A 27,184-nucleotide genomic window follows, 5' to 3' on the forward strand; every position below is an offset into this window, starting at 1 on the left:
GAAGTTGGTCGTTAATAAATCACATCCCAGTCTTTCGGCGCTTCCATGAGCAGACGCCATCTTCAGTTGTCTAGCTCTTGTAGCTTTGACACTGCAACAGCAATGAGGAGTGTCCAGATCATTAAAAAGACGGCCAGAATTCCTTTTCTGAGTTCATCCATTCTCCGCTGTCTCTTGGTCCCAAGTTCGTCTGAATGATCACCTTTCAGCAATCTCTGCTATTGCTCGTTGGGGTGCTCTCGATTGTCCCCGTGTTTTGTGGGCTGGTTGGGAGAGGGAGCTTGGGAAGGGTGCGCCACTGTGGGGAGGTTGTGAGTCACCGGAATCCCTCCAGGGATGATCCCTTCCATGGCTGCAGGAAGTCCTCCTGGAGCCACGCCCACGATTCCTGGCGGATACCTAAGGAGCAGGAAGGGAGAGGCCTTGTGAGTTGAGTCCAGGGAGCTCCCTCCCTCACAGGTAGTTATAGCTACTTCACTGTCCTCCCCATCCAACCAGCAAGGAGAGGCCTGGGTTTGGATGAAACGTTGACACCTAGACTGGGCTGCTAATTCTATGGCTTTTAAACAGGAAAGTATGTTCCAATAATAATTGCAGATGTTGACATTTTGTGCAGATCGGCTGCAAGTTTTTTGTTTGGCCTTGTTAAATGTGTCCTAAGGCATGAGGAGATGAGACTGGGCGCTGTTCTCACCAGAGGGATTAGTACCCTTATTAAAGGGGCCCAGTTAGCTCTGTAAGGACACAGGGAGAGGTCAAGCAGTCTGCAACTCCAAACGGGCCTGTTTGTTCTGTGGTTTGTGAACCACTCAGCCTTTGTTGCTGTAGCTCACTCTCAGTAACAACAAATGGCTGCCTGGACTGGTTCTGTGGCCTGGGACCGCGGAGCTGGCTCTTGGCTCAGCTTCCTCTGCGTGCCAGGACACTAGGATGTGCTGCACGACTACCTACGGAACGGGGTTCTCAGGCACTAGTGTGACTCCATGTATTTAAACATGCGCGCAAGCTGGGCGTGGCGGTACACGCTTGTAATCCCCGCACTTGGGAGGCTGAACAGGATGATCATGCAGGTTCGAAACCAACCTCAGCTGGTTTAAGAGACCCTGTCTCCAAATACAATATTAAATAGGTCTAGGAGTGTAGCCTGGAGGTAGAAGACCTCTGGGTTCCATCCCTAGTACCACCAAAAAAAAAAAAAAAAAAACAACCCCCCCCCCCAAAAGACATGCGTACAAGACAGGTAGGTGCTTTAAAGGAAGAGCGGGCATGGAGGATGGTTCCCTGCAGAGCGGAAGCCATGCTGCCCTGCCCCACCCCACCCCAGCCTGGCAGCCAGCACTGCTCAACAGCTGGGAATCCCCTGGGCCCCTCTATTAATATCTGAAGGAGTAAGGACAGCCCCAGGCTGGACCGCCCAGTCAGTGAGTGGTCTTGGCGCGCTGATGGGTGGAAATGATACCTGGAAGTCAAGGACTGTGGAGAGCCACGTGACTTGGGAGCGCCTGCACCGTCCTCAGAGCCTCCTTTCTACTAACCCTGCTAGACGGTCATGGAGTAACGTGGGAGGAGGTACCTTCAGTTGTCACAACTGGGATGGGAGGGCCTCCTGGCATAGTGGATAGCGGCCAGGGATGTTGCTGGCAGTAGGTGGGGCCAGCCCTACAAGAGGAGCCCTGAAAAGAGCGCTACACTTCCTACTTGGCACATGGCTGCCCACACTCTGGGTGTGGGGGAGGAAGGGGTCCTGATTCCATCCACCCCACTACAGTCAGCTTACCAAGTGGCATGCCAGAATGCGCCTCTCCCCTCACTGGCTTTCCAGTAGGACTCTGGCCTCGGCCTATGGTCTCCTGTCCCAGCCTCCTGGGAACTGGGATTACAGGCATGCGACGCCAGCCCCCTCTCCACAAAGAGGAATTTCTTGCTTCCATTTTATAACTCGTTCTAAACTTTCCCTAAAGTCGAGTTTATTTCATGAAAGGCACTGGGAAAGGGATGATGTTATCCACCCCACTGCAATTGAGGGCTGACTTTCCTTTAGTGTCCAGCTTAGGTACAGGCCCCGCAGGTGTCTGCTGTCTTTCTCAAGGGTGTGCCCTGAGACAGGCAGGCTAGGGCAAGCGCAGTTCCTCTTCTCACCTGTATGTGGCACCATTAAGCTCAGGATGAATTGCTTGCTGGTCTATTACTGACCAAGGAGCTGATGTGACAAAGAATTCCTTGTTGACACAGTTTCTTAAGCTTTCTGGGATTCGACCTGGAACGAGAGCAAGTGCATTTACAGTCACGTTAAGGTCTTTATTAAATACTTTCCTAGTCGGGAGAAATTCCCTTCTGCTCTGTGAGGCGCCACCTTTTCTGCAGCGTACGCCAGCCTACGGTGGCTGGGACTCCAGGGACCACAGCCCAGTTCATACGTACTGAATGCACTTGACCCTAAGGGTGAGTTCTGCAGCAGCCTGCCGCTCCATGGCAGGATCAGCGGCAGCCAGGCCGTGGCGGAGGTGCAGAGGCTCACCTGTGATTGCGCGGCGGATCTCGGTGGCAGCTGCCTCCCGCATCTCTAATGAGGCCTGTTCACTGTACCAGGCTGTGTGTGGAGTGCAGATGAGATTTGGTGCATCTTTCAATGGACCCTGAGCAAAGCTAGAGAAAAGGAAAAAAACTCAGTAAATGGGAAATGTTGACTGATACTCTGGCCACACCGCCCATCAAAACGGAAGTCTTGGCTATGTAGACTGGTAGCTATGTAGGTAAGAGCGCACTCGGTCGTGTCTTATTGGGCTGGGGATTTTACAGCACAGTTTTCAAAATAAAATGACAGAAAATGAAAAGCCAGTTCCACTGAGGGTTGCTTTCCTCTGACCAGATGAATCCTGCACGGTACAACGAAGCCTGTCTACAGAGCAAGACCATCAAATATGTCTTTGTCTCCCCTCTCCAATGATCTCTGGACTTTTGGCGAATAATGAGAAAATCGCAGTTTGTAGAAGAGAGATTGTGTCATCTCCAGAATTCACTAGGCTCAAAGTTTTGCAGCCACACCCACCTAAAAGGCTCCGACTCGTGTACGTCCAGGGCTGCCCCTCGTATCCGGCCCTCTTTGAGGGCCTGGGCTAAGGCTTTCTCGTCCACCAGACCACCACGGGCTGCATTGACAAGGAACGCCCCCTGCCTCATCTGTGGGAGGAAAGAGAAGGTATTACGCTGCTGCTGCTGCTGCTGCTGCTACTGCTGCTGCTGCAGAGAATAAAATCGGGGTGTACAGCTGCAGTTGGCTGGGAGTCTCGCTGGTCTGGCTGTGTAGTTTGCAGGAAGGGAATAGAAGTCGTGATAGCTGGAGGCCAGGGGCCATGAAGAAAGTGTGAAGGCTTTCTGTTCTTGGAGGCCAGGCCTGCCTGAGCTGTAACACAAGTTGCCATGTGGCCAACTAGGATGGGCCCAGCTGGGTCTTGGGCTAGTTCCGCCCCACCCTGTGCTCTTCTATGCCATCCTGATCACCGATTTGTCCCAAGGACTCCCTCCGTAGCTCAGCAGTGAGTCTGTGAATCATTTCCCACCCCTCTTAGGGCCATAGCAAATACTGCTGCCTTGACAGAAGGCCCCGGGTCCGAGGACGTCCGTCCCCAAGTTACCTGCTTAATAGTAAAGTCATTGATGAGGTGGTGGTTATGTTCGTTGAGATTGCAGTGCAAGGAGACACAGTCGCTCTGATACAGCAAGTCCTGCAGGGTGTAGACCCTCTGCACGCCCAGGGACCGTTCTATCCCATCCTGCAAGTAGGGGTCATAAAATATGACGCTGAATCCAAAGGCCTTGGCTCGAACAGCAACTGCCTGCCCCGTGCGACCTGTGCAGAGACAGAATGTCCAGGTGAGTGACGGCTCCTTGGAGCACTGCGGCCCGCCCGCCTGGCCTGCTGTGCCGCCCCATGTGGCCTCTGAGGCCAGCACCGCACTCACAGGCCACCTGGACCTGTGGGGTGGGGTCGTGGGTGAGGACTTTAGCACTCGCTGCTTACATTAGCCACAGCAGGAATTTAAAGACATTTTCAAGCCTAGGGCGTATTTGGAATGCTCTCGTGAGCCCTGTGGGCCTCCCCAGGTGTGGCCGCCAGATGCCCCCACTCATCGCCTTCCTGTTTCTTTGTTTGCTCAGCAGGCTGGGCACGAGCACCCTGCCTTTGTTGCTCTGCTGCTAACGGGGAACTGTCTGGCCTGGCTCACACCGGGTTTGCTCCTGGGAGGAGCTTCATGGTCAATGTCATGGCCGTCTGAGCTGCACTCACAAGCAGGCGGCGTGAACTCACTCTTGTGAGAGGCAAGAGCCTCTCGGTGGAGCCTTATGTTTGGCTCCAGCACGCAGCTGGGACCCCCAAGTTAAAACATGTTACGGAACAGGCAAGAAAGCAATGGCCACCATCGGCACAGACCCAGGGATGCCCCACAGTTACCCTGCCTCCCAGAGCAATTTTCAGAAGCCTGAGAACTAAATGGTTTGGTTGATCATAGGGTCTGATAAGGCCATCCCATCAGGATGGACAGCTGTGCCCCAGCGGTGGGTCATTACCCACCACATCCCTCTCAGTGTACCATGATACTAGCTGGACCTCCAGCATAGGGGCAGAAGAGCAGGTGGAACTGGACGGCGGCTGGACACAGGGAAGTGTTGAAACAGGAGCCAGGATGGCGCTGCCCACTCCCAAGCACGTGGAGCCCAAGATGGCGCCGCAAGGTCTCAAAACATGGAGCCCACCATGACACTGCCCACTCCTGGCCCCGTGGAGGCAAATATGGGAAATCTAGCTCAGGAAGTGGAAATTAGCCTGACTCGAGTTCCACGTTGGTGCCCCGGTTACTGGTCCAATCAAAGCCTGGCCCACTGGGGCCCTATGTTCTGTATGATGACACCATTCAGAGCTCAGACTCCAGCTTTGCTCTCTGGGCCTCAACTGTGAATAGACCTGCTCTGTCTTACTCCGGCCTCTGCCTCCCATTCTCCATGGACCAAAGCCCCCTGCAACAGCAGAGGAGCAAATGCACCAAGACCGTCTGTCTCTTGGTACTTAAAAAAGATCCACCACCCAGGACTGCTGCTGGGAGGCCCTGCTCGACAGGACCAGTGCTGCCTCCTAAAAAACCAGCAGCCCTCGCCAGCCTCTGACTGTGCACTTTGCTCTGGGGCTAACGCTCTCTCATCCAGGGAAGCGGCCGCCCAGAGTGCAGAGCGCACATTTAAGCAGCCAGGCAGGTGGCGCAGGCTCTAGTTCTCAGCGCTTTTGTTTTGTTCTCCTGCTTTCTTTCCCCATGTTTTTATTTTTATTTATTTTTCTTGCCAATCCCGATTGAATCCAGGGACATTGTGCCTCTGAACTTACACCCTCAGTCATCCATTTGCAGTACTGGAATGGAACCCAGGGCCATGCTACCTCCTAGCTGCATCCCAGCCCTATTTTTTATTCTGAAACAGGGTCTCACTGAATTGCAAAGGGCCTCACTAAGTAGTAGCTGAGGCTATCCTCAAACCACAATCCTCCCTTCTCAGCCTCCCAAATGCTGGGATCACAAGCGTATGCCACCACACTCAGCTTTTATATTTTTCAAAATTTAAAAATTGTATTTTGAGCCGGGTGTGGTGGCGCATGCTTGTAATCCCTGTGCTTGGGAGGCTGAGACAGGAGGATCGTACAGGTTCGAAGTCAGCCGCGCTGGCTTAAGAGACCCTGTTTCCAAATAAAAAAAGTATAACAATAGGTCTGGGAGTGTATCCTGGAGGTAGAAGGCCCCTGGGTTCCACCCCCAGTACCGCCAAAATAAATAAATAAACAAATAAAATAAAAAATATAAGAAAATAGTATTTTGAAACAGGTTGGTGAGAGTCTTGCTAAGTGGCTGTGGCTGACACTGATCTTGAACCTGCGATCTTCCTGCCTCAGCCTCCCAAGCACTGGGCCGGGCTTTTCTCTCTTTGAAAGCATGGCTACCACTATTGCCAGCAGGCTGGCTGCAGCAGGGACTGGGTGGCCTGTGACTGTGCCGCCTCCTGTCTCCCACTGTTGTTCTAGAACAAGGGAGAGGCCATGTTAGCCTGTGTGCAGGACCTGGGAAGGCTGTGGTAGTTGGCTTACAGCCCTGGAGAAAGCATGGTGGAGAGGGCCTCTGAAAGTTGCACGACAAGGGTGTGGCCAAAGTGATAGAGGACAGGCTTCGGACCGAGGGCAGAGGCACCCCCCCATAGACCCTCGGCCAAGAGCCAGCAGAGGGCGCTGCAGCGCTCAAACTATATGCATTGAAGAAAACGGCTGCTCAGTGGGGCTTCCCCAGCATTTTAGGCTGAGTTTGAGCCCCAGCACCATAAAAAGAAAACAGAGGCCTTTTAGGTTCCCCAAATTTCAATTATTCCAAGGTAGAGCTCTAAATAAGGCTGACAGCTCAAAAAAAGTTTTAAAGTACATAGTTCCCAGCTTCCCACAGCTGACCACACTCCTTGAAGAAGTGGGGCTCCTGGGGTGAGGGGCTCTATGGCTCTCCTAGGAGTCCCGACCCGCAGCCACTTATCTAGAAACAGGTAAAGGCCGATCAGATTCTGGAATGTTCTCGAAGCCAGAACGTAACCATTTTTCAAGAGGCAGCTCTGGGTCCCCATTACAGAAAGGAGAGATGTAACTTCCTCCAGGCTGCACAGCTGGTAAGAGGTGGGGTCAAGACCTGGTAACGAGTCGGGGCGTCCCCGTGTGTCCACGGACGATGGCGAGATGGCTGGTCGTCCCTGCCAGCCCGTGTGCCCAGTGGCCCGGCTTCCCATCAGGGCCATCTGCTGGGGAGCTAGGAAGCTGCTCTGAGCTCCTCAGGGAGGGGAGCCTTCCAGCTGACAGCCGCATACTGCCACCCTCTGGCTGGACTCCTTCAGAGACACCCTGATACCACCTCAGCCTGGAGGCATCCAGGACCCTCAGGAGCCCAGCCGGCCCTCAGCCACAGCGAGACTCCAGCCCCCTCCCCAAACCACACTCATCCATAAGGCATCATGTAGAGCCTGCCCACCCGCCTCTGCTCAGAAGGGGCAGCTCCTACCTACTGCCAGCCCTGACCAGCGGCAGAGACCGTTCCTGTAGAGCCAGCCAGGATCTAGCCTGATCTAGCCCCCTAATTGCTCTTGACCTCTGGCCTCCCTGGCCCACGGGACTTGGCAGTGGCGGCTGTGTGTGTGTGTGTGTGAGTGTGTGTGTGTGTGTCCCTCTCTGCCTATAAGGAACTCCCACAGTCAACTGCTGCAGACAGGGCATCCCAGGCACATACCAAAGCCGATGAGGCCCAGTGTCTCCCCGCGGATTCGAGCCGCTCCCGAGGCCACCTCACGGATCTGCTCCACGCTCTGTACCCGGGTGCCTTCCCGGAGCGCCTGGTAGAGCCACGTGTTCCGCCGGTACAGGTTGAGGATGTGGCAGATGGTGGAATCGGCCGTCTCTTCCACCGCCGCGGATGGGATGTTGCAGACAGCGATCCCTGCAGAAGGCAGGGGCCAGGTGCGGAGATGAGAAAAGTCCCAGGTGCTGTAGGGACATCCTGGCTCCCAGCCCACCCTGCCAGGACGGGGGTTGGAACAGGGAGGGCAGCTGCCCAGTGAGGTCTTCAGGCCCACGACTGGACTCATACCCAGCCCAGCTCCGGTGGGTGAGTTTGGGGTGGGCGCTTCCACCCTGGGCATGCCATGACTTCCCAGGAAGACGTGGAACAGCAGGGAGCCAGTGGCATCTCCGCCCCACCCTGGCAGGACTCCTTGAAGTGGGCCCCGCTCAGTCTGTGCTGGGTCCTGGGGATTAGCTCTTTGGTTTATGCTATCTTAAAGTTGGATAAAAAAACACTTCTTTTTTTTATTGGTGATACTGGGGATGGAACCTAGGGACATTCTACCTCCGAGCTATACCCTCAGCCCTATTTTTTATTCTTTATTTCGAAAGTTCACTAGTAGCTGTGGCTATCTGCAAACCGCGATCTTCCTGTCTCAGCCTCCCAAATGCTGGGATTACAAGCATGCACTACCATGCCTGACTCACAGAAACATGTCTTAATAGCTTTAAAAAGCACTTCCATCCTAACATAGACAACAGTCTGACTTGCCCTTTCCTATAGCCCTGACCTGCTCTGATAGAAACCACGGGAGCAGGAGGTCCTCCTGCTTCCTGGGAGTCTCAGGCAAGGGCTTCTCCAAGGTCATGCCCTTGGGCTCCGTGGCACAGAGCCAAGGGCCCAGAATCTGCACCTGCAGCCTCGCCTCGGAGAGGAGTTTAGCACAAGAGTTGGGCAGGCAGGACCTGGGCATTTATCTTCCTGGGTAGGAGGCTGTTTTGGGGGAAGGAGCACAGCTGGGCACTGAGCTGGGCACTGGCAGCCCTCCCTGCTGCCCTCAGTAGCTAAGGCTGTCATTGAACCACGATCCTCCTGTCTCAGCCTCCCTAATGCTGGAATTGCAAGCATGCACTACCATGCCTGGCTCCCCATCCTATTTAATAGAGCTGTAATCTGTGGGCCTGGGTGACTCTGGAAACAAATTTCTGTTCCCTGGCCTCTGTGTGCCGTCTTGAGATCTGAGGGCCTTCTCTGGCCCCAGCCTGCCTGTGCTTGGGTCTTCCCCCAGGAAGCAGCTGGGCCCCTGTGCTCACACCTCCTGTGAGCGTGGACTGGTGTGTGGCCCGCGACCTCCGCTGTTCCAGCCTGGGGCTCGGCTCCCTCCACGGCAAAAGAACATTTGTCTTAAAACACAGATATCCTTGCTTGGCTGGGGGGAAATGCAAAGTTGTAGCTTGAAAGGCTCAGAAGAGGCCGCGAGGCACGTGGCTTCCCACATGTGGGGGAACACTAGAAGCCGCAGGCTCCCAGGCCCTAGGAATCTGACGGGACCCTTTCTCCTCTTCTGAGCTGCAGGCTGTACACAAAGTGGGGGAAGGCCAACCTCTGACCTCCACAGGGCACGACCCCCTCTGCCCTGTTCCTGCTGCCAAGACTCGGCCTGGGGTGGAGGTTACCAGGGCAGCGTGGAGGGCGCCCCTTGTGCTCAGGAGTAAGTACGGCCCCCACAGGGATGTAGGGGTGGTGTATCTTGAACACAAAGCAAGTACTGTGAACTCCTGCTCTCTCCCATAACCACCAGGTCAGCCTTCAGCTCCTGTGTCTGCAGACAGCACACAGCCCAGGTGGGGTTTGGCAGCGAGGTCGTGTTCTCTGGAAAGCTCTGCCGTCGGGACTGGGTGGGGTGTCGGACAGTAGTTTGTTGTTTCTGGCCTGGGCCACGGCCTGTCCTGTCTCCTCAGCGGATGAGCGCCAGGGTCCTTTGTGGATGGGATGTGGGGTCTGGGCCAGCTGCTCTCGGCGAGGGACGCCCGTGGAGAGCTCTGGGGACAGGGACTGTGCCAACTGTGGCTTTGGAAACGGAGCTGACGAGGTCCTACAGGGGACCCTCGGAGGGTCCCGCGCACGGCCGGGCAGCGCTGCATGCTCACCCAGCTCGCCCGCGGCCTTGATGTCCACGTTGTCATAGCCACTACCAATCCGCACGATCACTCTCAGGGCCTTGAACTTCTCCAGGTCCTCCCTGGTGAGGGTGATGGTGTGGTACATCATGGCACCCACAGCCTCATTTAACACCTGCGGGGAAGCAGAGCACAGGTCAGCACCCAGTCCCCTGTGAAGCCGAGGCGGGGCATTTCCTTAGGTGAATCACAAGCTGGGGACACGGCTGTGCAGGCACTTGTCACTGTCCTGGGAGGCACACAGGCCAGGGGTGGTGGGGACGCCCAAGGGGGACAGTAGTGTGGGGTGGGACCCACCTTCTCATGGATCTCTTGTGTGGACTGTGCGTCACAGAAGGCCACGGTGGCCAGGTCCTTCAGGATGGGCATCTCCACGGTACAGTCTCTGCCGTCCAGCAGTGCCACCAGGGGGCGGGGGTGCAGGGGGCCGTTCATGATCTGGGGGCGGATACCTGTGAGCAGAGAAGGAAGGCAGGATGGGCAGGCAGGCAGGGCCAGCCTGCGCCGGCTGCAGGTTAAGTGTGGGGCTCCTAACAGGCTTGCTTCTGACCTGCTTTAAGACAGAGTTGCACCTGCTGGGCTGTGGGCTGGGGACAAGGACCTGGCCCTCATTAAGTGACCGAACAGCGCTAACTCCATGGCCACGCAGAGCTAAGGAATGAGTCAGGCGGCGGCAGGTCAGCACAGGCCGCCTAGCACAGCCGAGGTCCCAGCCTGTCAGGCACCCATGCCATGGGCGCTACGTGGTGGCTCTTGGTTGGCATTGCCACCAGCTCTCCCTCACAATAAACACGCCAGTGCTGGCGTCTGCACCAAGGGAACCTCCCCAGGAGCCCGCTGTGGAAACGGGCACCAGGCAGTCACAGCCCCCATCTGGCAGGGCGTGAGGATGCATCAGGGCACGAAGCTGTGGGGCCTGGAGGGTCAGCTTCAAGGGCCACAGAGTGGTCATACCACGTCGGCTCCCCAGGGCCGGCAGCATGGACTGAGGAGGCAGGGGTGGCGGGGCCCTTCTCCCCACACTGGCCAAAGCAGATTTGCAACAGTTCTGCACAGATCAGCTCAGAGTCGTCCAGACCTCCAGCAGGACGGCAGTAAGACCTCGCCTGCCCCCTGCCTTGCATGCAGCCACAGCTCGGCCCTGGTGTCTTCCTGGGCCTTCTGTACAGAAGTAGTCCTTTCTCGCCATGACCACCTCCTTCAAGTTCATCTGCTGCAGCAGGTTGGGGACGGCGGAGCCTTATCTATAGACCATATTACACCTACGGTCATCAGCCCCCTCGCCCTGGCTAAACAAGGGCCACTACCCACCTTCGGGAGACCCGCCAGGAGGGGGAAGTTTCCATTTTCTTGTCAAAGTGGAGTTTTGGTTTAAAAATCCGAACAGGCCAGGTTTCTGGGCACTCAGGCTCCCTAGCATCCAGATCAATTCCCACAGCAGCCCAAGCTCTGCACCCGACATTCAGGGCTGCTGCAGAAATGTGCCTGCACCGCTCATGCCAAGCTGGGCAGGTCAGGCCCTGGCTACCGCTGTTCTCTTGCAGAGGACACAGGGGCCACCCAGCTCCGCCGAGTTCCTGCAGGGGTGTGTGACGTCTAGGGCCACGTGGCCTCCGTGTGACCCCGAGCAGCAAGAGACCTCTGCCAAGGCGCACTTGCCCTCGTGCTTGCCCTCCCCAGCCTGGACCACCCTAAAGGGGGCTTGGTGGCCTTTGAAGTGGCTGCTGGATGGGCTGGGGCAGGCGGGGTCCTGCTGCATCCCCAGGCCCTCGCCTGGAGCTGCGGCCACCTTCCCACGGTCACCGTTCACAGGGCGCAGCTCCTCAGCCACAGCTGCAGAAACTTGGGACAATCGTCTCTTTGAACCCAGAGCAAAGAAAAAGCTTTTGTTCTGGCCCCGGCGAACAAGCTGGGCTCAAAGGGAATCACAGTCCACTCGAGCCTGTGAGGGGCAGCCAGACCCCTGAGGTGCATGCACCCAGCCTGCACCTGCTGTCTCCCCAAGACCTCGACCTCCGCGCAGGGCGCCTGTGGGGACAGGGCTGAGGGCAGACCCCATGTCTCCCTGGTTCGTGGCCCCGATGTTCCCTTGTCCTCAGTGGGTAGGCACAAGGACAGGGAGAGGGCTCTCCCAGGGCACAGGCATGATGTCTTCAGACCAGACCCCGGAACCCTGCTTACAGCCAGGCCACTCAGAGGGGAGCGAAGCAGTGCACCAAATACACCCTCAGTCCAAGCTCACTGTGCACCCCAGCACGGAGTCCCCTTGAGGAGACAAGAAAGCCAAGGTGCAGACCCTACCTTGGCCCTCCCTTCTTACTAAGAGAGCAGTGACATGGCCAAACCTCAAAGCAGGCACGGGCCAAGGGCCTGGCGGTCCCGGAGTGCGTGGCAAGAACTCCCTGCCTGGCCTTTCAGGATGTTGTCAGGACGGGTCAGACAACGCGGGCTGTACAGCAGGAAACTCAAGCTGTTAATCAACAAGTAACCCCGCAGGAGAACGGCGCAGGCACAGGCCAGAGTCATCTGATGCATTTGGAGGGGACTCGCGCCATCGCCACAAGATGTCCATCCCCGGCATCCATGCATGGAGCTGTTACCCCGGCAACAAACTCCAGGTTGCCTAGCGATGAATCCCTCCCCAACTTTGGTCGCCTTTCCTTGGGATTTCTCAATCCTCCCTTCTGCTGATGCTGGTCCAGGAGCCCCTTGTGCTACCTGGCTGCAAATTCTTTATAGGAGGAAACAGGAGTTTTGCCGCAGTCTTCGGCTGGAAAGGATGTTGATTGGAAATGGCTGGCTGGGTGGGAGTGGCCAAGGCTGTGTCCTGTGCACCAGGTAGAGGGGTACCAGGGAGCCGTATGGGACTAAAGATGGGGCCACAGGGGACCCCAGCACAGTGAGGGGAAGCGAGGGGGACAGCTCCAGAAGGAACCTGTCCACCTCCCGGGAAACCCAGCCTCTTTCTCTACCCTGTCTTGCCAGGGGCTGGGACAGGGTCCTGGATGATGTCCTGCAGGACCAGAGAGACCACCCACTCACCACACACACTGCAACTTCTAACGTATGAGGACATAATGGCCACCTTACAGAGAAAAGTTCACGTGTGATAAGATGGAAGAGACTTTGGATGTGGGTAAATACTTAGACACCCCCACGTGTAAGGAGTGGACATTGGAAGGAAGCCCAAGATGCATTTGTGGGGATTCTTGAAAAACCAGAGTTTACAAGAAACGGTTAGGGCTCTGTTTCAAGACCTCGCTAAAAGCTCCCGGACATACAAATCTCAAAGCTGCTGAGGACTGGATGATGCTGCCCATCAGTCCAGTTCTCAGGTGGGAGACGGAGCCGAGGACGGCCACAGGCCTCTGCACGCCGGGGAGGCCGCTGTGGGGCAGTGTCTGCTGACCAGGCACAGAGCGGGTCCCCTGCCTCGCCGTCCGCTTCAGGATAGTTCCAGCTGCAGCTGGCTGGGAGGGGAACGCTGTGGTGCTGACTCCAGGGCAGAGAGCTCAGTGGCCCCCTGTTGTCAATTACTGGCTAGCTTCGGGCTCGCCTCTGGACAGCGAGGGTCGTGTTTGTCCACCGGGGCTACGCGGGGTGACCGCTTGAGGGCAGGCTACTGTCTGTCTCTAGGCCTGGAGCTGCTCAGAGCTGATAATGCTCATAGACAATGTGAAATTAGACAAAAAGGTAGCAGTGGGCCAGGCTGCCAGTGTGAACAGTGAAGACCAGGCCCAAAGGTGGTACAGATCCCAAGGGGAGGCGGCCTCCAGGTGGGACAATGTGGCTTTCTGCCCCAAACCGTGGTGCCACTAGAGCTGGAAAGTAGCCTCTGATCTCACTTGAGGGACTGGATGGGGCTGGACAGGGTGGAGTTGGCCAGCCGGGTGGGGTGTTTCCCTGGGTAGTTACCTAGGTGACCCAGGACACAAGGATGCACTGTTTTTTCTTTGTGGTATTGTGCATTGAACCCAGGTGCATCCTACCTCTCAGCTATACCTTCAGCCCTAATTTTTATTCTTTATTTTGAAAGAGGGCCTCACTAAGTTGCAAAGGGCTTAAATAGTAGCTGAGGCTGCCCGCCAACCTTTGATCCTCCTGTCTCAGCCTCTCAAGTACTGGGATTAAAAGTGCACCACCATCTTCTTAGATACCCCAATAGTTCCTCCTGCCCCTAGAATCCTGCAGAAACCACTTTCTACCACACTGAGCAAATGCTTGACCATGTTTCAATTTCTCCTTTTTTTTTTTTTTTTTTTTGGTACTGGGGATTGAACCCAAGGGCATTTTACTACTGATATATCCCCAGTCCTTTTTATATTTTGGTTTTGAGACGGGGTCTTGCTAAGTGGCCCAGGATGAACTTGAACTTGTGATCCTCCTTCTTCAGCCTCCAGGACCACAGGCATCAGGAGCTGCAGTGCAACTTGGTCTCCTCAAGTGAGGTTTCTCTTAACTGTGAGTATATCTGATACTCTTTGCGATCCAGGCAGAAGCATTTGGATTAGATTGCTACAAAGCTTCTCATGGGAGGATGGGCTGGAGCCACTCAGTGCAGGCAGGGCTGGGCTACTGGGGTGACCGTGCTCAGGAATTCCTAGTAGCTGGCGGTGCCCATGAAGGACCTGGCTACGGCCAGTCCAAGCTGCCAAGTTTGATCTTCGTTGCAACTGGGGTCTGGTAGAGGGGCTGCGATGCCTTGATAACAGTTGGCTTCTTAAATAAAACCTGCATCTGGGTCACAGTCACCGCATCTCCACTTGTCACCCCTCATGCCCGTGGCTCCCTGGCCCACGGGTTTTGCTGGGTGACCACCATGACCCTGGCTGTGAGCACACCTGTGCGGGCATGAGTGTGTCTAAGGATGCCTTCCAGAGGGGGAGCAGATGTCTAGACGTGTAGGAGACATATCATCTGGTTCCATAATATAGAACAAAAAGCCCAGAGCCCCCTGCCACCCCAGGAGGAGCGGTGCTATTTGCGATCACGTTAACGGGCTCCTTATACCAGCACGGGGAGCTGTCCCCGCAGCCTGTACCAAGCCCTGGCCACTTGAAATAAAAACAAAGCCAAGAGTGAGATTTTGCCATTTGCTTGAAAAGACTCCTGAAGACCCTCACATATTGTCACTGAAGGTCTGTGAAGCCCAGATTCTGTCCCGCTCCATTCAGTGGGTGCAGCCTGTGTGTTGGGGTGACCCGGGTCCTCATGGTCTGGCTCAGTCACCTGCAAAAGTCCCCATGGACCGCTCCTGTCTCTTGCTGAAGGAAACGAAGGCCCCGAAGTAGGTGTTTCCCACCAGCCCCACTGAGCCCCGGCTCTGCCCGCCACTGGATCAAGAGGCCCCTGCAGGGGCATCATGAAACTGCCTGGGACGCAGCTCCACAGCACGGTGCCCTCCACTTCTTTTTTGGTGAGACGCAGGACTTCTGTCCTTACACACAGAGCCCAGCCAGACACGGGCGGTACTGAACACCTGGGACAAAGGCCGGAAGGCTTGGGGTCAGCATTTTCTCCTGGAGCAGAGTGCATGGGTGGCCTCTGCAGAGGAGGCTTGAGGCCGCATTCCCGGGCTTCCCAGCATGGCGTCCGTGGAGTGGAGCGGTATGCTATGAGGACCTCCTTGCAGGGCTGGGAGGCCGTGTGCTTCCATCTGGGAGGACCGGGGTCCTGGGCCTCCTTTCCTACCTACAGTTCTGACAACTTCTCTGGGAGGACCACGAGTGCCACACTGTCAGGCGCGCCAACAAGTGCTCAGATTCTACCCCCGTCCTGTGCCTCCCTGTGGGCCTCCTCCAAGCAGAAGCACCATCAAGCTTCTGCCCAGAGATGAACCCCAGGATGCTGCCAAAGACCAGCTCTAAAAAGCATGAACCTCCAGGACAAAGGGACGCAGGGGACCAGCCGCGAGGCCCCGGGTGAACCTGCAGCCGGCCTCGGCATGCTTGCCTCCTGGTCCGGCGTGACAGGCTATGGGGCCAGCTGTGGCCACCTGGCCTGACCTCCCCCAGGCTGCACTGCCCACCTAAGGAGTCCTTAGCCAGTGAGCCCCAAGATTCTGAATTCGAGGGCCCCGCTTGAAAACACCCTGGGCTGGTCTGGTGCCTGCTGGGAAGACCGCCGAGCACACGGCCCTCGGCCCAGCCTCGGCTGCAGAGTAAAGGGAGTCCTCTGCACCAGACGCCCCCCTGGGAGTCCTCTCTGGGTGGCGCACATTCTGGGCGCTGTGATTACATGCAGAGCAGATTGTCATGCCTGGAAGGTGGGAGACCCAAGATTGGACAAAAGTTGTAAAATCCTAAGTTCCGGGGTCAGTGCCACTTCTTCCGGCCATTTTCCATAACTGTCTTTCAATACTTTACTGAGGCAATAAAATCAATCACCTATGCCCCCAAGAATCACAACACACGTGGAAATGGAGTTCAGAGCGCCACGGGGAGGGCGGCGGCCGGCCCTTGATGCTCACGTGCTGCCATGACTAAGATAGAGCCGGCCTACTGATTCAAGCCCATTTCAAAGGCCTTGCCTGTCACCTCTCCTACTCGCTTTGGTTTATACCCTGAGATACTCCCGAGCCAGAGGCGCTGTCCTGTCTTCCCAACAAGGAAATGGAGCTGAGACGCGCACTGAACCCAGGACTCAGTGCAGAGGGAGGGGCCCACGCACTTGCTCCGTACTCCTGAACCTCAGTGTCCACCCTGGGCGGGTCATCTAAGGGGGCCAGATGACCACGTCTCAGTGGGCAGAGGTAGGTCTTCAGGCTGCCCCGTCACGGCGCAGCACCCACCCGCCAACCAGGCACCATGCGCTCTTTCCCAAAAGACGCCATCTGTGTATGTGCCGTCCCTACGCCCCCCTGGCAGACTCAGGGCATGTGGTCATGCCTCATGGTGGCCTATGGCCCGATTCACAATCGCAGCCTAGAGGCTAAGAACGTGGGTCCAGGGAGTGTCAGCTTGGCCCTTGACATCCACCCAGAATCCCAGGAGCAGCCACTTGACTGTCCCTACAGGAGGCATCCTCCAGGGGCCTCCGGGGAGGGTCCCGGGTGCCCTGAGCCCTTGGGTCTCTTGCCTGAAGAGACGGTTGAGTTGCCGCCAAGGTGCAGGCTGGGAAGGAAGCCCCTCCAAGCCTGAGGTGACGGACGAGGGCAGCGGGAGACGGGCACTACTGTCCACGCGTGCTCCCCAGTAGCCTTGGGCATCAGGCCTCATCGGGGAAAGAGAGTCAAGAAGGGCGAGCGCCTGTGCACCAGAGCCCATAGCTGGCTCTTTTCTCAGAAATACTCCATGGTGCAGAGGACGCGCCGGTCACCATGTGTCTCTGCTGGCCCTGGAAAGTGCTGGAGACCTGAGCCCCAAGCTGCTCGGCAGAGCCACCTGAAAATGTCTCCGTGGTCACCACCTCTGTCATGGCCCAAAGTCCACTGACCACACGGCTTATCCACGGAGCCAGCAAGCCCACGCGCTGCCCTCACAAGCGAGAGGCCAAAGCAGGCGTCCCGTAGGCAGGGCCAGCGCGCTAGCCCCTCTCTGGATGCTCTGAGGAGCCGCTTTCTAAACCAGAAGAGACGCGCCTCTAGAGAACGTCCATCGGGAGGCTGCGCTCCTCTCCTTCCTTGGGTCTGGTGACAGCAGGTAGCCAAGGTCCCCCGGCGCTCTTGACTAACTTCCTCCCATGAAAACACAGGTCAATTCCTTTAAACGAACCAGCAGGAAAGCACAGCAAGAGGTAACCCCATTACCCACCCACTGCGCCCCGTGCCACGGGAGGCAGAAAGCCCAGAGCTGCTTACCCAGGGGGAGGGGGACCTCCGGCCTTCAGGCAAGGCGCTGGGGCCCAGGACTCCTTGTATGGTCCCTGCAGAGGGGCCCGAGCCACCAGGACTCGGGTGCTACAGGGACGTTGAGCTCACATCCCCAGACACCCATTTTCTTGGAAGGCACACTAAGCTTTTAGGAAGAATCAGGCTCAGCAGTGTGGTCCTGGTGCCCAACTAGGGACAGCGGCCTGGCCACCGTCCCACTGTCTGGGCTCAGCACATCCAACTGCGTTCTCCACACAACCAAGTCCACGTCAGAGAGGCAGGGGAGGCTGCCCTAAAAGCAACACCTCTGAGCAGGACCAGACCAGGGCAAGGCCAAGGTTAAGGCCTCAAACCTCCAAGGGCCCTGTCGTCCTCCTAGAACTGGACAAGCCCATCCCTCGGTGCAGCAGGTGGTACCCTCCCTTAGGCAGGCAGCTGCCTGGGATGCCTCCCTACTTCTGCAAGCACAGGAGGGACTGGCTGCCCCTGGTGCTCCAGTCCCCGGGCCCACAGAGTGCCCATCCTGGCACTGGCCACATGTCAAGTAACTGTGCTTTGCATCAGAATCCTTCCCAGCCCTCCCAGACTGGAGAGGCCCAGAAGTCAGGGCTCCAGACTTGTCTGCATGCGAGCCCCAAACATCCCACCCTGGGCCCAGCATGCAGGGGGCTTGCCTGGCGCTGGCATAGGGAGGTACAAATGATCCAGAGTCCGGGTTCATTTGCTCCTTCTGTCAGAGGAGCTTACACTGACCACGAGATCCCAGGTCATAGCCCCAGAACCCTCATCCTCATCCCTAGAGGGTGAGGGACCCAGGGGAGCGCCATTCCTCAGCCTGACTCTACCCCGGGGCAGGGCGTGGATGAAGGCATCCCCAGCATCCCTCCATGCCGGGGAGCCTTCTGCCTGTCCCGGCACAGATGTCCAAGTGCAGAGGGTGAGCCACAGAACGCCGAGGACGCTCAAGGAATCACCAGGGCGTGGGGCAGTGACTAAGCACAGCCGCCTTCTCTGTTTGGATGGACTGAAAGCTTTTTACTGGGGAGCGGTTCGATCCCGCAGGCCAGGAGTTTGTATCTTTGAGGTTGGAATCCAGTGCTTCCACCTTAGGGCCCGTCAGCAACAGCATGACAGTGAGCTAGGCTGGTGACACAGACCATGGTGAGCGCCATCAGCCTCCTCGTGGCCCACGGACAACTCTTCTGTCCGGAAGCATCTTCGGCAGGACCCCGGCGACTAGATGGGGGCACAGGGGGCATCCTCAGCCTGACTGCATCAAGGGAAACAGCTGGGAGAAAATGGAGACATCCCAGGGGAGGAGGCGGACCGCTGGAAGCAGAGCCCTCGCTGGCCACTGCTTTGCTGTGTCAAAGGAAGGACAAAGACACGGAAGTGGCGGCAGCTCTGCTGTTTACAAGACACTCCTGGCACAGGGAGGCCGGGCAGCAGCAAGCCTCGGCCACAGTGAGCGCACGTGACGCCGCTGCCTGAGGCTCTGCAGCTCTGTCGCCATGAGCCAGGTGGGCATGGGAGCGGGGGGCAGACCCACCGGGCGCCGCTCACGCGGGTCTGAGCAGCCCAGCAATCGTGCGCATCTGCCAGCCGCGCTGTGCTGCTCTGAACTGCCCAGTCAACGGGCTGGACCAGACGCACAGGCGGAAACACAGGCGGAAACCTATTGTTTACACGCACAGACCCAACCAAGATGAAGCAAACACTGAAGTGTCCAAAGCACGCGGGAAAGAAGACTGGACGCGCAAACATCAGTCCTTGGACACCGCCCCGGAAGCACTGGATGTGGCTTCTGCAACAGCCAGAAGAGAGCCAACCTCCTAGGCATCCCGGCGCCTGCAGATTGGTGGAAACATCTGCGTTTGGCGAGACCAGAGAGACGGCGTATTCATACTGCTGCAAACTGCAAGACGCGGAGGCGGCCACTTCCCGGCTCAGAGGCCGCAGGGTGCGCACCTCCAGCCCAGAACGCTGTCCCCAAATGCAAACAGCAACTCTGCTGGGGGCGGTGGCCATCAACACAGTCCAGTCTCCGGCTGCCTCTAACACACCCAAATCGGCCACACAAGTACCATTTACACAGCGGAAAGGCTACCAGGGACAGCACGCCCGGGCCCGCCCTGACAGGCCAGCGCCCCGAAGGCACTCGGAATGTACAATGGGGAAGCAGGATAACAAGGGGTGCTGCGGGATAGATCACTTGACAGAGAAATTTATTTGCTGGCAGACGTCCGACTGCAGACTTCCTCAGTGCTGGCGCGCTGCCACGCAAAGGAAATAAAAATCAATATCCTTTGGTCTGCGAAATGGTGTTAACAATCACACACCAAACAACTTATATAATATCCCTCACCCTATATCCAAATAACGACGAACGTTTTTGTTAGAAGGAGGCGCAAAATAAACAGAAAGGGGGAAAAATAAGGCAGTTTTGCAGGCCCTCCTTCAGCAAAACCTTTGCACGACTTCAATGAGAAGATAATCTTTCTGTGATTATGACCAAACCTTCCCGTTGCTTAGCAACGCATAATTAAGGAATATGTTTTCAGATCCGCTTTGCAAGCCCAGCCATTATCAGATGAAATTACTGGAGCAACAAATGTCATCGCCATGCAAATGAGTCGCAAAGAAAGACTGCCTGACTGTGAGGGAGAAGGCACAGGCCTCAGAAAAATTATCCGACTTTCCCCTCTCCACATTAAATTTAAAGACTCAAAGGAAGTGTATGGTTAGGCTTAAAACAACAACAACAACAAAAAAAAAAAACCTATGACACAAAAATCAGAATTCCCTACCAAGACAAAACAGAAAAACCCAGGGTGTTAGTTACTCTCTCTTTGTAAAAATAAAGCCCCTGGAAGTTGACTGGGGGGCTTGGGGAGGGGACCAGCAGGGCTCCACCATCCCACAGTACACTTCACGCCTTGTCCCAGGAGAATCCTGACCTGGCTCCACCGCGCATCCGCAAGGGTTCAGGGCTACTGTTGAAAAGGTTCATCTTATCTGTCGCCATGATTTCAATCCCAATAACCTGGTGCTGCAAAGCCATTTATTAAAAAATAAAAAAAAGAAAAGAAAAGATTTCATTTAAAAAGGTTTCAGTGTTCTAAACTATGTGGGGGAGAGAAAGAGAAGGAAAAGGAAGAGAACTGACTTACATTTTCAATTTTCAGTAAGTTAAAGTAAAAATTCTAACCCCCCACCGAGAAGTTCAACCACAACGTCCCAGGAAACACACGCCATGACTCACATCTGGCTTGGGAGCCGAGGAAAGACCCAGCGCCGCTCACTCTCCTTTTCCTGGGAAATACAGTCTTCCCTACAGCAAGCAGAATCCCCAACTGTATTTTCCAAAACGAGCGCCTAGATCTGTTTTTGAAACGGGGAGTTCTGAGGTATTTCAACATCTTGCTTTGTTTAACCCACAAGTGTGGAAACACACATTTTCCTCTCGGTGGTGGGTAATCCCTGCCTTTGATACCGCGCACTGGCCCTGCCGAGGTACCTCTCCACGCACGAGGCCCTTGGGAGGCAGATGAGCGACGCACAACACGATTTATGGAAGACCGCGGATCGACTACTCCTGTCTTCTCCAAGGCCGCCTCGACAGGCCAGAGAAGCACCGGGCCTCGCTGCCGAGGGCCAGTCTGCTCTGGACACCTGAGTCGCTCTAGGAAAGAACCTTCTGGGAAGGCCCTGCTAGAAGAGGAAGGTGACGTGCCCTGGGGGGTTAGCCGGATATGCAAATCTGAACCCACGTCCATTGGCAGGCTTGGGAGGTGGACATGGCCTTCCAGCTTTGGCCAGCCTGTGTGTATCCACTCTCCAGGCTTGACCATGGGGAGCTTCCTTTCCCAGGCTCAAACCTCTGCGCGCCTCCCCCGCCCCTCCAGGTCCCCGCCCAGGGCAGGTGGGGGTGGCATTACTTGGTTCTGGTGTAAGCATGGTGGACACAATTATAGGAGCCCCCGTCCGCCGGGCCACCTTCTGGTACGGCGAGTGGGGCGTGTGCAGGCTCTGGCTGGCCGGCGGCAGGGCAGGGTGCTCCGTGGAGACGCCAGGCTTCCGCAGCAGCTGGGGGCTGCAATGGGGGCTGGGCAGAGGAGAGGCGGCCAGACTGCGCTCCCGTTTCAGCAATTCCATGGGCACTGTATACGAGGTGGAGTAGGCTGTTCTGGGGCCTGGGTGCAGGGGGGCCGAGGAGCCTGGGTTAGTCAAGGCCACCCCAGCTTGCGGGGGGCATGAGGGGCCCAGCCGCGCAGTCAGGGCGCAAGGGGTGGGAGAGCTATACCCAGAGTTGGAGTGGAAGTGGGGGCCATGGGTGCCTGCCCCAGGGGCAGAGTAGGTGGCTGCAGTCTCCAGGAGGTGCTGGGAAGGTGCGCTGGAGGGGCGGCGAGCCAGGTCTCCAGCGCGAGGGGACGGCGCCTGTGGGGGGCCCATGGGCTGGGGCTGCAGGGCTGCGGCGCCCAGTGAAGCCGGGTCACTGAGCAGCAGCTCGCTCCGGTGGCTGAAGCTGCTGGACCTGGCGCGGGGCGCGGGGCCCCCCTGGTCCTGCCTCCTCCTGAGCTGCATCTCAGTCCTGAAGCTGCTGACCAGGCGGCTTAAGACGCGGGCCTGGCCCAGGTTGGGGGCCACGGACTTGATGTCTGCGTCCTCCAGTGTGGCCAGGACGGCCAGAGAGTCGAAACCCTGCTGCAGCAGGGCCGCCAGCGTGGCCTCTGTGAGGCCCTCTGCCCGCAGCAGTGCCAGGAACTCAGGGTGCACGCTCCTCTTGTCGCCAGGCCCCGGGAACGCAGACAAATCAGCTTCGTAACTGTTGTAAGCCACCTTAGAATGGACGCCTTCCCTGGCTGGCCCGTATCCTCGATTCAGGGCACCCGGGGCCACCCCAGCACTGCTCTCTGAGGCAGCGGCTGAACTGGGGTCCACCACCAGGCACGTTGGGGTCACCTGTCTGGTGGGGGCAGGATCCACGGGTCTTTCACTGACATCATTGTAGACCTGGCCAGGGAGGTAGGTGGGTACCTCTGTCCCAAACCTGGTGTCGGGCAGTTCCCTTCCATACCGTCCCGGCGACGGGGCCCCGCTCTGTGTCCGTTGCCCCTGGGGGATCATTTTACCCCCAGGATCCCGGTATGGGTGGCTGGCATCTGGCAAGGGCGGCACCTGGCCTTGCATGGGTTCCCATGGCACTCTGCTGCCCAGCACACCATAGCCCGGCAGTGGCCGGCCGGCTCCTACGTCCTGGTAGTAGGGAGGCTCCCTGGGCATCCTGGTGCCTCTGGACAGGTCGCCGTAGTAATCCCGTGGCAGCAGGGCCCCGCGACCAGCCATCACGGCCTGTCTACTGTCGTAGAGGGTGAAGTCGGGTGCGGAGCCCTTCCTTGAAGCCAGGGAATTGTAGAAGGCCTCCTGGTACACGTAGGGTTCGGCTGGCCCAGGCAGGGCAGCTTCCTGCGCCGGGTGGCCCAGCACCTCACGCCAGGTCCCGTCCCCGGGGCTGTAGGTCAGAGAGCTTCTCCTCCCCGGAGGGCGCGTGGCCTCGGCGCTCTCCCAGGGACCCTCATACCAGCCAGCAGCGTCCCAGCTCTGCGAGCGGCCGATGATGTTGTGTCTGCTGGGAACCGGCATCGGCAGGATGAGGGGCGGCAGACTAGGCAGGGGGAGAGGCTTTCTTCATCAATCTTCAGTTACACGCATCAAACCCAGACCCGGCTCTCTGTGAACCCTTCCGGGATGGCAGAGCAACCAACCGGAGGTTCCTGTTTCAAAGGACGGCCTAAATTATTAATCCTCTGAAACCTTAGTAGGTAAAACAGCAGACTCACGGTGACTGACCCCCTCCCCAACGGGAGCCCGAGCTCGGTCCTGTGTGGCTCCGTCCTGGAAGAGAGGCTGTGCTCGGCCCGCTGGGTCCCCCTCACCGCGACCCTGCTCACGTGGCCCTTGGCTCTCCCAGCATGCGGATTAGGAGCTAAATAAAACCCCTAAAGCTTTTGTTCCATGTGACATCGCGTTAGGCTGGCTACCCGCTCCATCCAGGCCTCCCGACCTGCAACCGGGAATTATCCCCACTGACCCTCCGGCTGCTGTCCCTCCTGCTCCCTCCCCAGGGAGCTTTCAGGATGGGCACGGCCTCCTTGTTCCCCCACCTGGACTGCTGGAGGGAGCAGAAGCAGACTAAGACAGCTTCCGTCCGTGTCAGCCCAGTCTAATCCTCCCTGATCAAGTGGTAATCCACCAGGCACAGCTAAGAACGAGGAAATGTGGGTGGACAGGGAAGCCCATGCATGCTTCTAGAAGGTGAGTTGCTCCAAGGAGCGGCCAGGTCTGCAGCGGATGTTCTGCAGATGGGACCTTAGCTTTCAGGACTCTGCTTAATGGTCTGTTCAAGTCCAGGTAGATTCTCGACCTTAGGATGGGAAGCACAGATTTTTTTTTATACCACCAAAGGAAAATAAAATAGCACACGTGTAACCTTGAATGTGTCACGTTAGACAGCCACAGAGGTCAGCAGAAAAGGCGGACCGGCAACTTAGCAGGAGGAAGGGAAGCCATGCATCCCCTTAGCAGCAAAAAGTGACCAAGAAGCGGAGACAGCTGGCTATGCAGAAAAGATGTTTAGGCGGTAACAGGCATGCCCGCAGCTATCAGACCACAGCCGGCCGGGCAGGGATGGCCACAGCTGTCCCAGGGGGCACAACTGCCCTTCCACAGAGCTTCAAACTGCCTTGTGGAACGTCTACGGCCCCTGCCCTACAGAGGCATCTTTTCTAATGGCTGGTCTATATCTTACTGAACCAGGAAGTCGTCCCATGGGCAACAGGAACCATGCTCCATCATAGGTGCTGGGAATGCAGGGCTGGGGACCTTGCCCAAGGTCACAGGATGTGCCCATAGCCACACGAAGCTAAGAAATCCCAAACCTGGGGTGGCTTTGTTTTACAGTGCTGAAAAAGGGTAGCATTTTTTTAGGGGGGGGGTGGTACTGGGGATGGAACCAGGGGCCTTGTACTCTGGGCTACATTTGCAGACCTATTTTATATTTTATTTGGAAACAAGGTCTCACTAAGTTGCTGAGGCTGACTTTGAATCTACACAATCCTCCTGTCTCAGCCTCCCAAGTGCTGGGATTGTAAGTGTGCGCCACCAAGCCCGGCTAGGGCGGCATGTTTTGACAAAGCAATTGATAGCTCCTGTATGGCTTTATCAAATTGGAAAAGATTAGTGATGTCCCTGGAGCATCAGGAAGGAGCTGGGACGACGGCGTCTTCTGCTCCTGGTCTTTAGCTGAGGGTGGACACCTCTGTCCTTTTGTGAGGGCTAAGGGGCCCCATGGGACAGGCCGCTCCAGCTGTAGCGGGAGGCCAGCTCGGGCCACCTGGGAGCAAACGGGCTTTTTTTTTTTTTTTTTTTGGTGGTACTGGGGTTCCTGGAAGCCCTTCTACCTCCGGGCTACACTCCCAGACCTATTTTATATTTTTATTTGGAAACAGGGTCTCCTAAGCCAGCGCGCGCGGCTGGCTTCGAACCTGCGCGATCCTCCTGTCTCTGCCTCCCAAGCGCGGGGATTACAAGCGTGCGCCACCACGCCCGGCTGCAAACGGGCTTTTGCGGTGGTGCCTCTTGGTGCCTCAGTGGAGGTGTGGGGTGTTTGCCTAGACCACATAGAAGACCAGCACCCCCATAGGTCAGAAGAACCTGTGATGCTTCCTACATGGGCTTCTGAGGTGCTCCGGAAGGCAGGGTCACAGAGCAGAGCGGCAGGCGGGCTGGGCGGCGTGCGTCCCTCTGCCGTGGCACCAGGAGTGCTCCGGCCCCAGCTTCTTACCGTGTGTTCTGCTTGGAAGCCACCCAAACTCACACAGCCAACTCGCCAAATATTATGACAGATGTTTCCCTCGGTTAGACAGAAACACCTGTACCTGGACCCACACTTTTCTAAACACTCTGGCGGGGATTTTTTTTTCTTTTTTGCTTACACGCTCTGTAATCTTTCCTGAGATTCGCGTTGACTAAGGAGGCGAGATGGGATCATATCCCAGATGAGTACTAAGCCTCCCAGTCTTGAATTTGTAATCTTGCAAAGGTCCTTTTGTATGAAGTAAAAATAATTTGGCCGGGCGTGGTGGCGCACACTTGTAATCCCCGCGCTTGGGAGGCGGAGACAGGAGGATCGCGCAGGTTCGAAGCCAGCCGCGCGCGCTGGCTTAGGAGACCCTGTTTCTAAATAAAAATATAAAAATAGGTCTGGGAGTGTAGCCCAGAGGTAGAAGGGCTTCCAGGAACCCCAGTACCACCAAAAAAAAAAAAAAAAAAATTTAACGAGTGTCAAAAATACTATTTTCTGAAATTTAGAGATGACAACCCAAACTCTCTTGCAGACAAGATATACCCAAAAAAGAGCTAATCTGGAAGGAGATCCAAATGGCCACTCTGGATCACAAGTGACGCCTGCCCAAAGCTTGTTCTTCAGTGCCAGGTTAACATTAAGCACAGATTCACAACTGCAGAGGCCCGTGGAGATTCAGACCACTGTCAGAAGCAGGGAGGGACTCAGGATGGGTACCTGCGCCGCCCAGAGAGCAGTCCCCAGGCAAATTCCCAGCAAGCATTTTGTGTTCTAACTGGATAATCAGAATGGGTAAGCACTGCTCTGAGGGTCTAATCGCTTAAAACAAAATACAAGATGGCGCGGAATTGGTGAACTTAAAGGTCACGGCCCATCGGCCCGCCCTCCCTTGTGTCCTGCCCACAGAGAAAGGGACAAATGTCGCAGAGGGGTCACTAGGCGTCCCAGGGGTCACGTGTTTGTTCAGGAGGTAGCCAGTCCAACTTGGAGATCGCGTCCCCCAGGTTCTCCTCCAGCCCCTGGACCACGAGGGCATCTCTGAAAGCGGAGGTGGAAATAAGAACCTCCCAGGAGGCTTTGCTGTGCTGCAGAGTACCAGGATGAGGCCACAGCCTCTGCCTTCCCTGGCTGGCGCCTCCCGGGGAGGCTTCTGAGGTTCACGGGTGACACTCTGTCTTCCGGCAGAGACAGGCCAAAATTAGAGCCATGACGTACCCACTTCCTGCTTTTATATGTGGACAAGCTGTTGTGAGTTTTCAGTAGGTTGCTGTCAGTAAGTGTCTCAAGTTTATGTTTAAAAAACAGCTTGTTTTTAAAATAGTGCTCTTTTGTTTTATTTATTTATTTATTTATTTTGCGGTACTGGGGATGGCATTCTATCTCTGAGCTATGCCCCTGCCCTATTTTTGATTCTTTATTTTGAAACAGGGTCTCACTGAGTTGCAAAGGGCCACTAAGGCTGGCCACGAACCTGGATCCTCCTGTCTCGGCCTCCTTAATGCTGGGATTATGAGCATGCGCCACCATGCCCGGCTCAATAGTGCTCTTTAAAAACAGCACTGCTCCCAACCCCAATGCACCATGCTAAAGTAATTTACTCACCTAACCAAAGGCCGTGGAGCCCCTACTGCAGGGGTTAAATGCTCAAGGCAAGTCTGGTAAGGTGTGTGTGTGTGTGTGCTGGGACAGAACCCAGGGGCATTCTACCTCTGAGCTACATCCTCAAACCCTATTTTATGCTTTTATTTTGAAACAGAGTCTCCCTAAATTGTGGAGGGCCCAGTTGCTGAGTCTGCCCTCAAACTTGAGATCCTCCTGTTCTAGTCTCCCAAGTATTGGGATTACGAGTGTGTGCCACCGTGACCTAGCTCTGGCGAGGTCTTTTATTTTTTTAAGGCACTGGGGATTGAACCCAGGGGCAGTCTACCTCTAAACTATACCCAGAGCTCTATATTTTATTCTTTATTTTGAAACAGGGTCT

The 27,184-nt window shown here is 56.4% G+C and overlaps 1 protein-coding gene across 2 annotated transcripts in view; it reads right to left on the reverse strand.

The window, feature by feature from the left end:
* Positions 1 to 218: 218 nt before the first annotated feature.
* CTBP2 (C-terminal binding protein 2) overlaps positions 219 to 27,184 on the reverse strand; it is a gene marked incomplete at both ends in the record, with an annotated part of 33,716 nt that continues 6,750 nt past the window's right edge. Inside the window, 9 exons of one of the 2 annotated variants that reach the window (XM_080695220.1) lie at positions 219 to 399; positions 2,140 to 2,257; positions 2,519 to 2,646; positions 3,050 to 3,180; positions 3,636 to 3,850; positions 7,299 to 7,505; positions 9,500 to 9,644; positions 9,827 to 9,981; positions 21,278 to 22,982. In XM_080695220.1, the coding sequence (XP_080551346.1) occupies positions 219 to 399; positions 2,140 to 2,257; positions 2,519 to 2,646; positions 3,050 to 3,180; positions 3,636 to 3,850; positions 7,299 to 7,505; positions 9,500 to 9,644; positions 9,827 to 9,981; positions 21,278 to 22,982 (2,985 nt within the window). Of the gene's footprint in view, positions 400 to 2,139; positions 2,258 to 2,518; positions 2,647 to 3,049; positions 3,181 to 3,635; positions 3,851 to 7,298; positions 7,506 to 9,499; positions 9,645 to 9,826; positions 9,982 to 21,277; positions 22,983 to 27,184 lie in introns of those variants that run through there. The other variant, XM_080695221.1, reaches the window with a different exon arrangement.

This window comes from Muscardinus avellanarius, assembly GCF_963383645.1.
Source record: "Muscardinus avellanarius genome assembly, chromosome: 4".
Lineage (NCBI taxonomy): Eukaryota > Metazoa > Chordata > Mammalia > Rodentia > Gliridae > Muscardinus > Muscardinus avellanarius.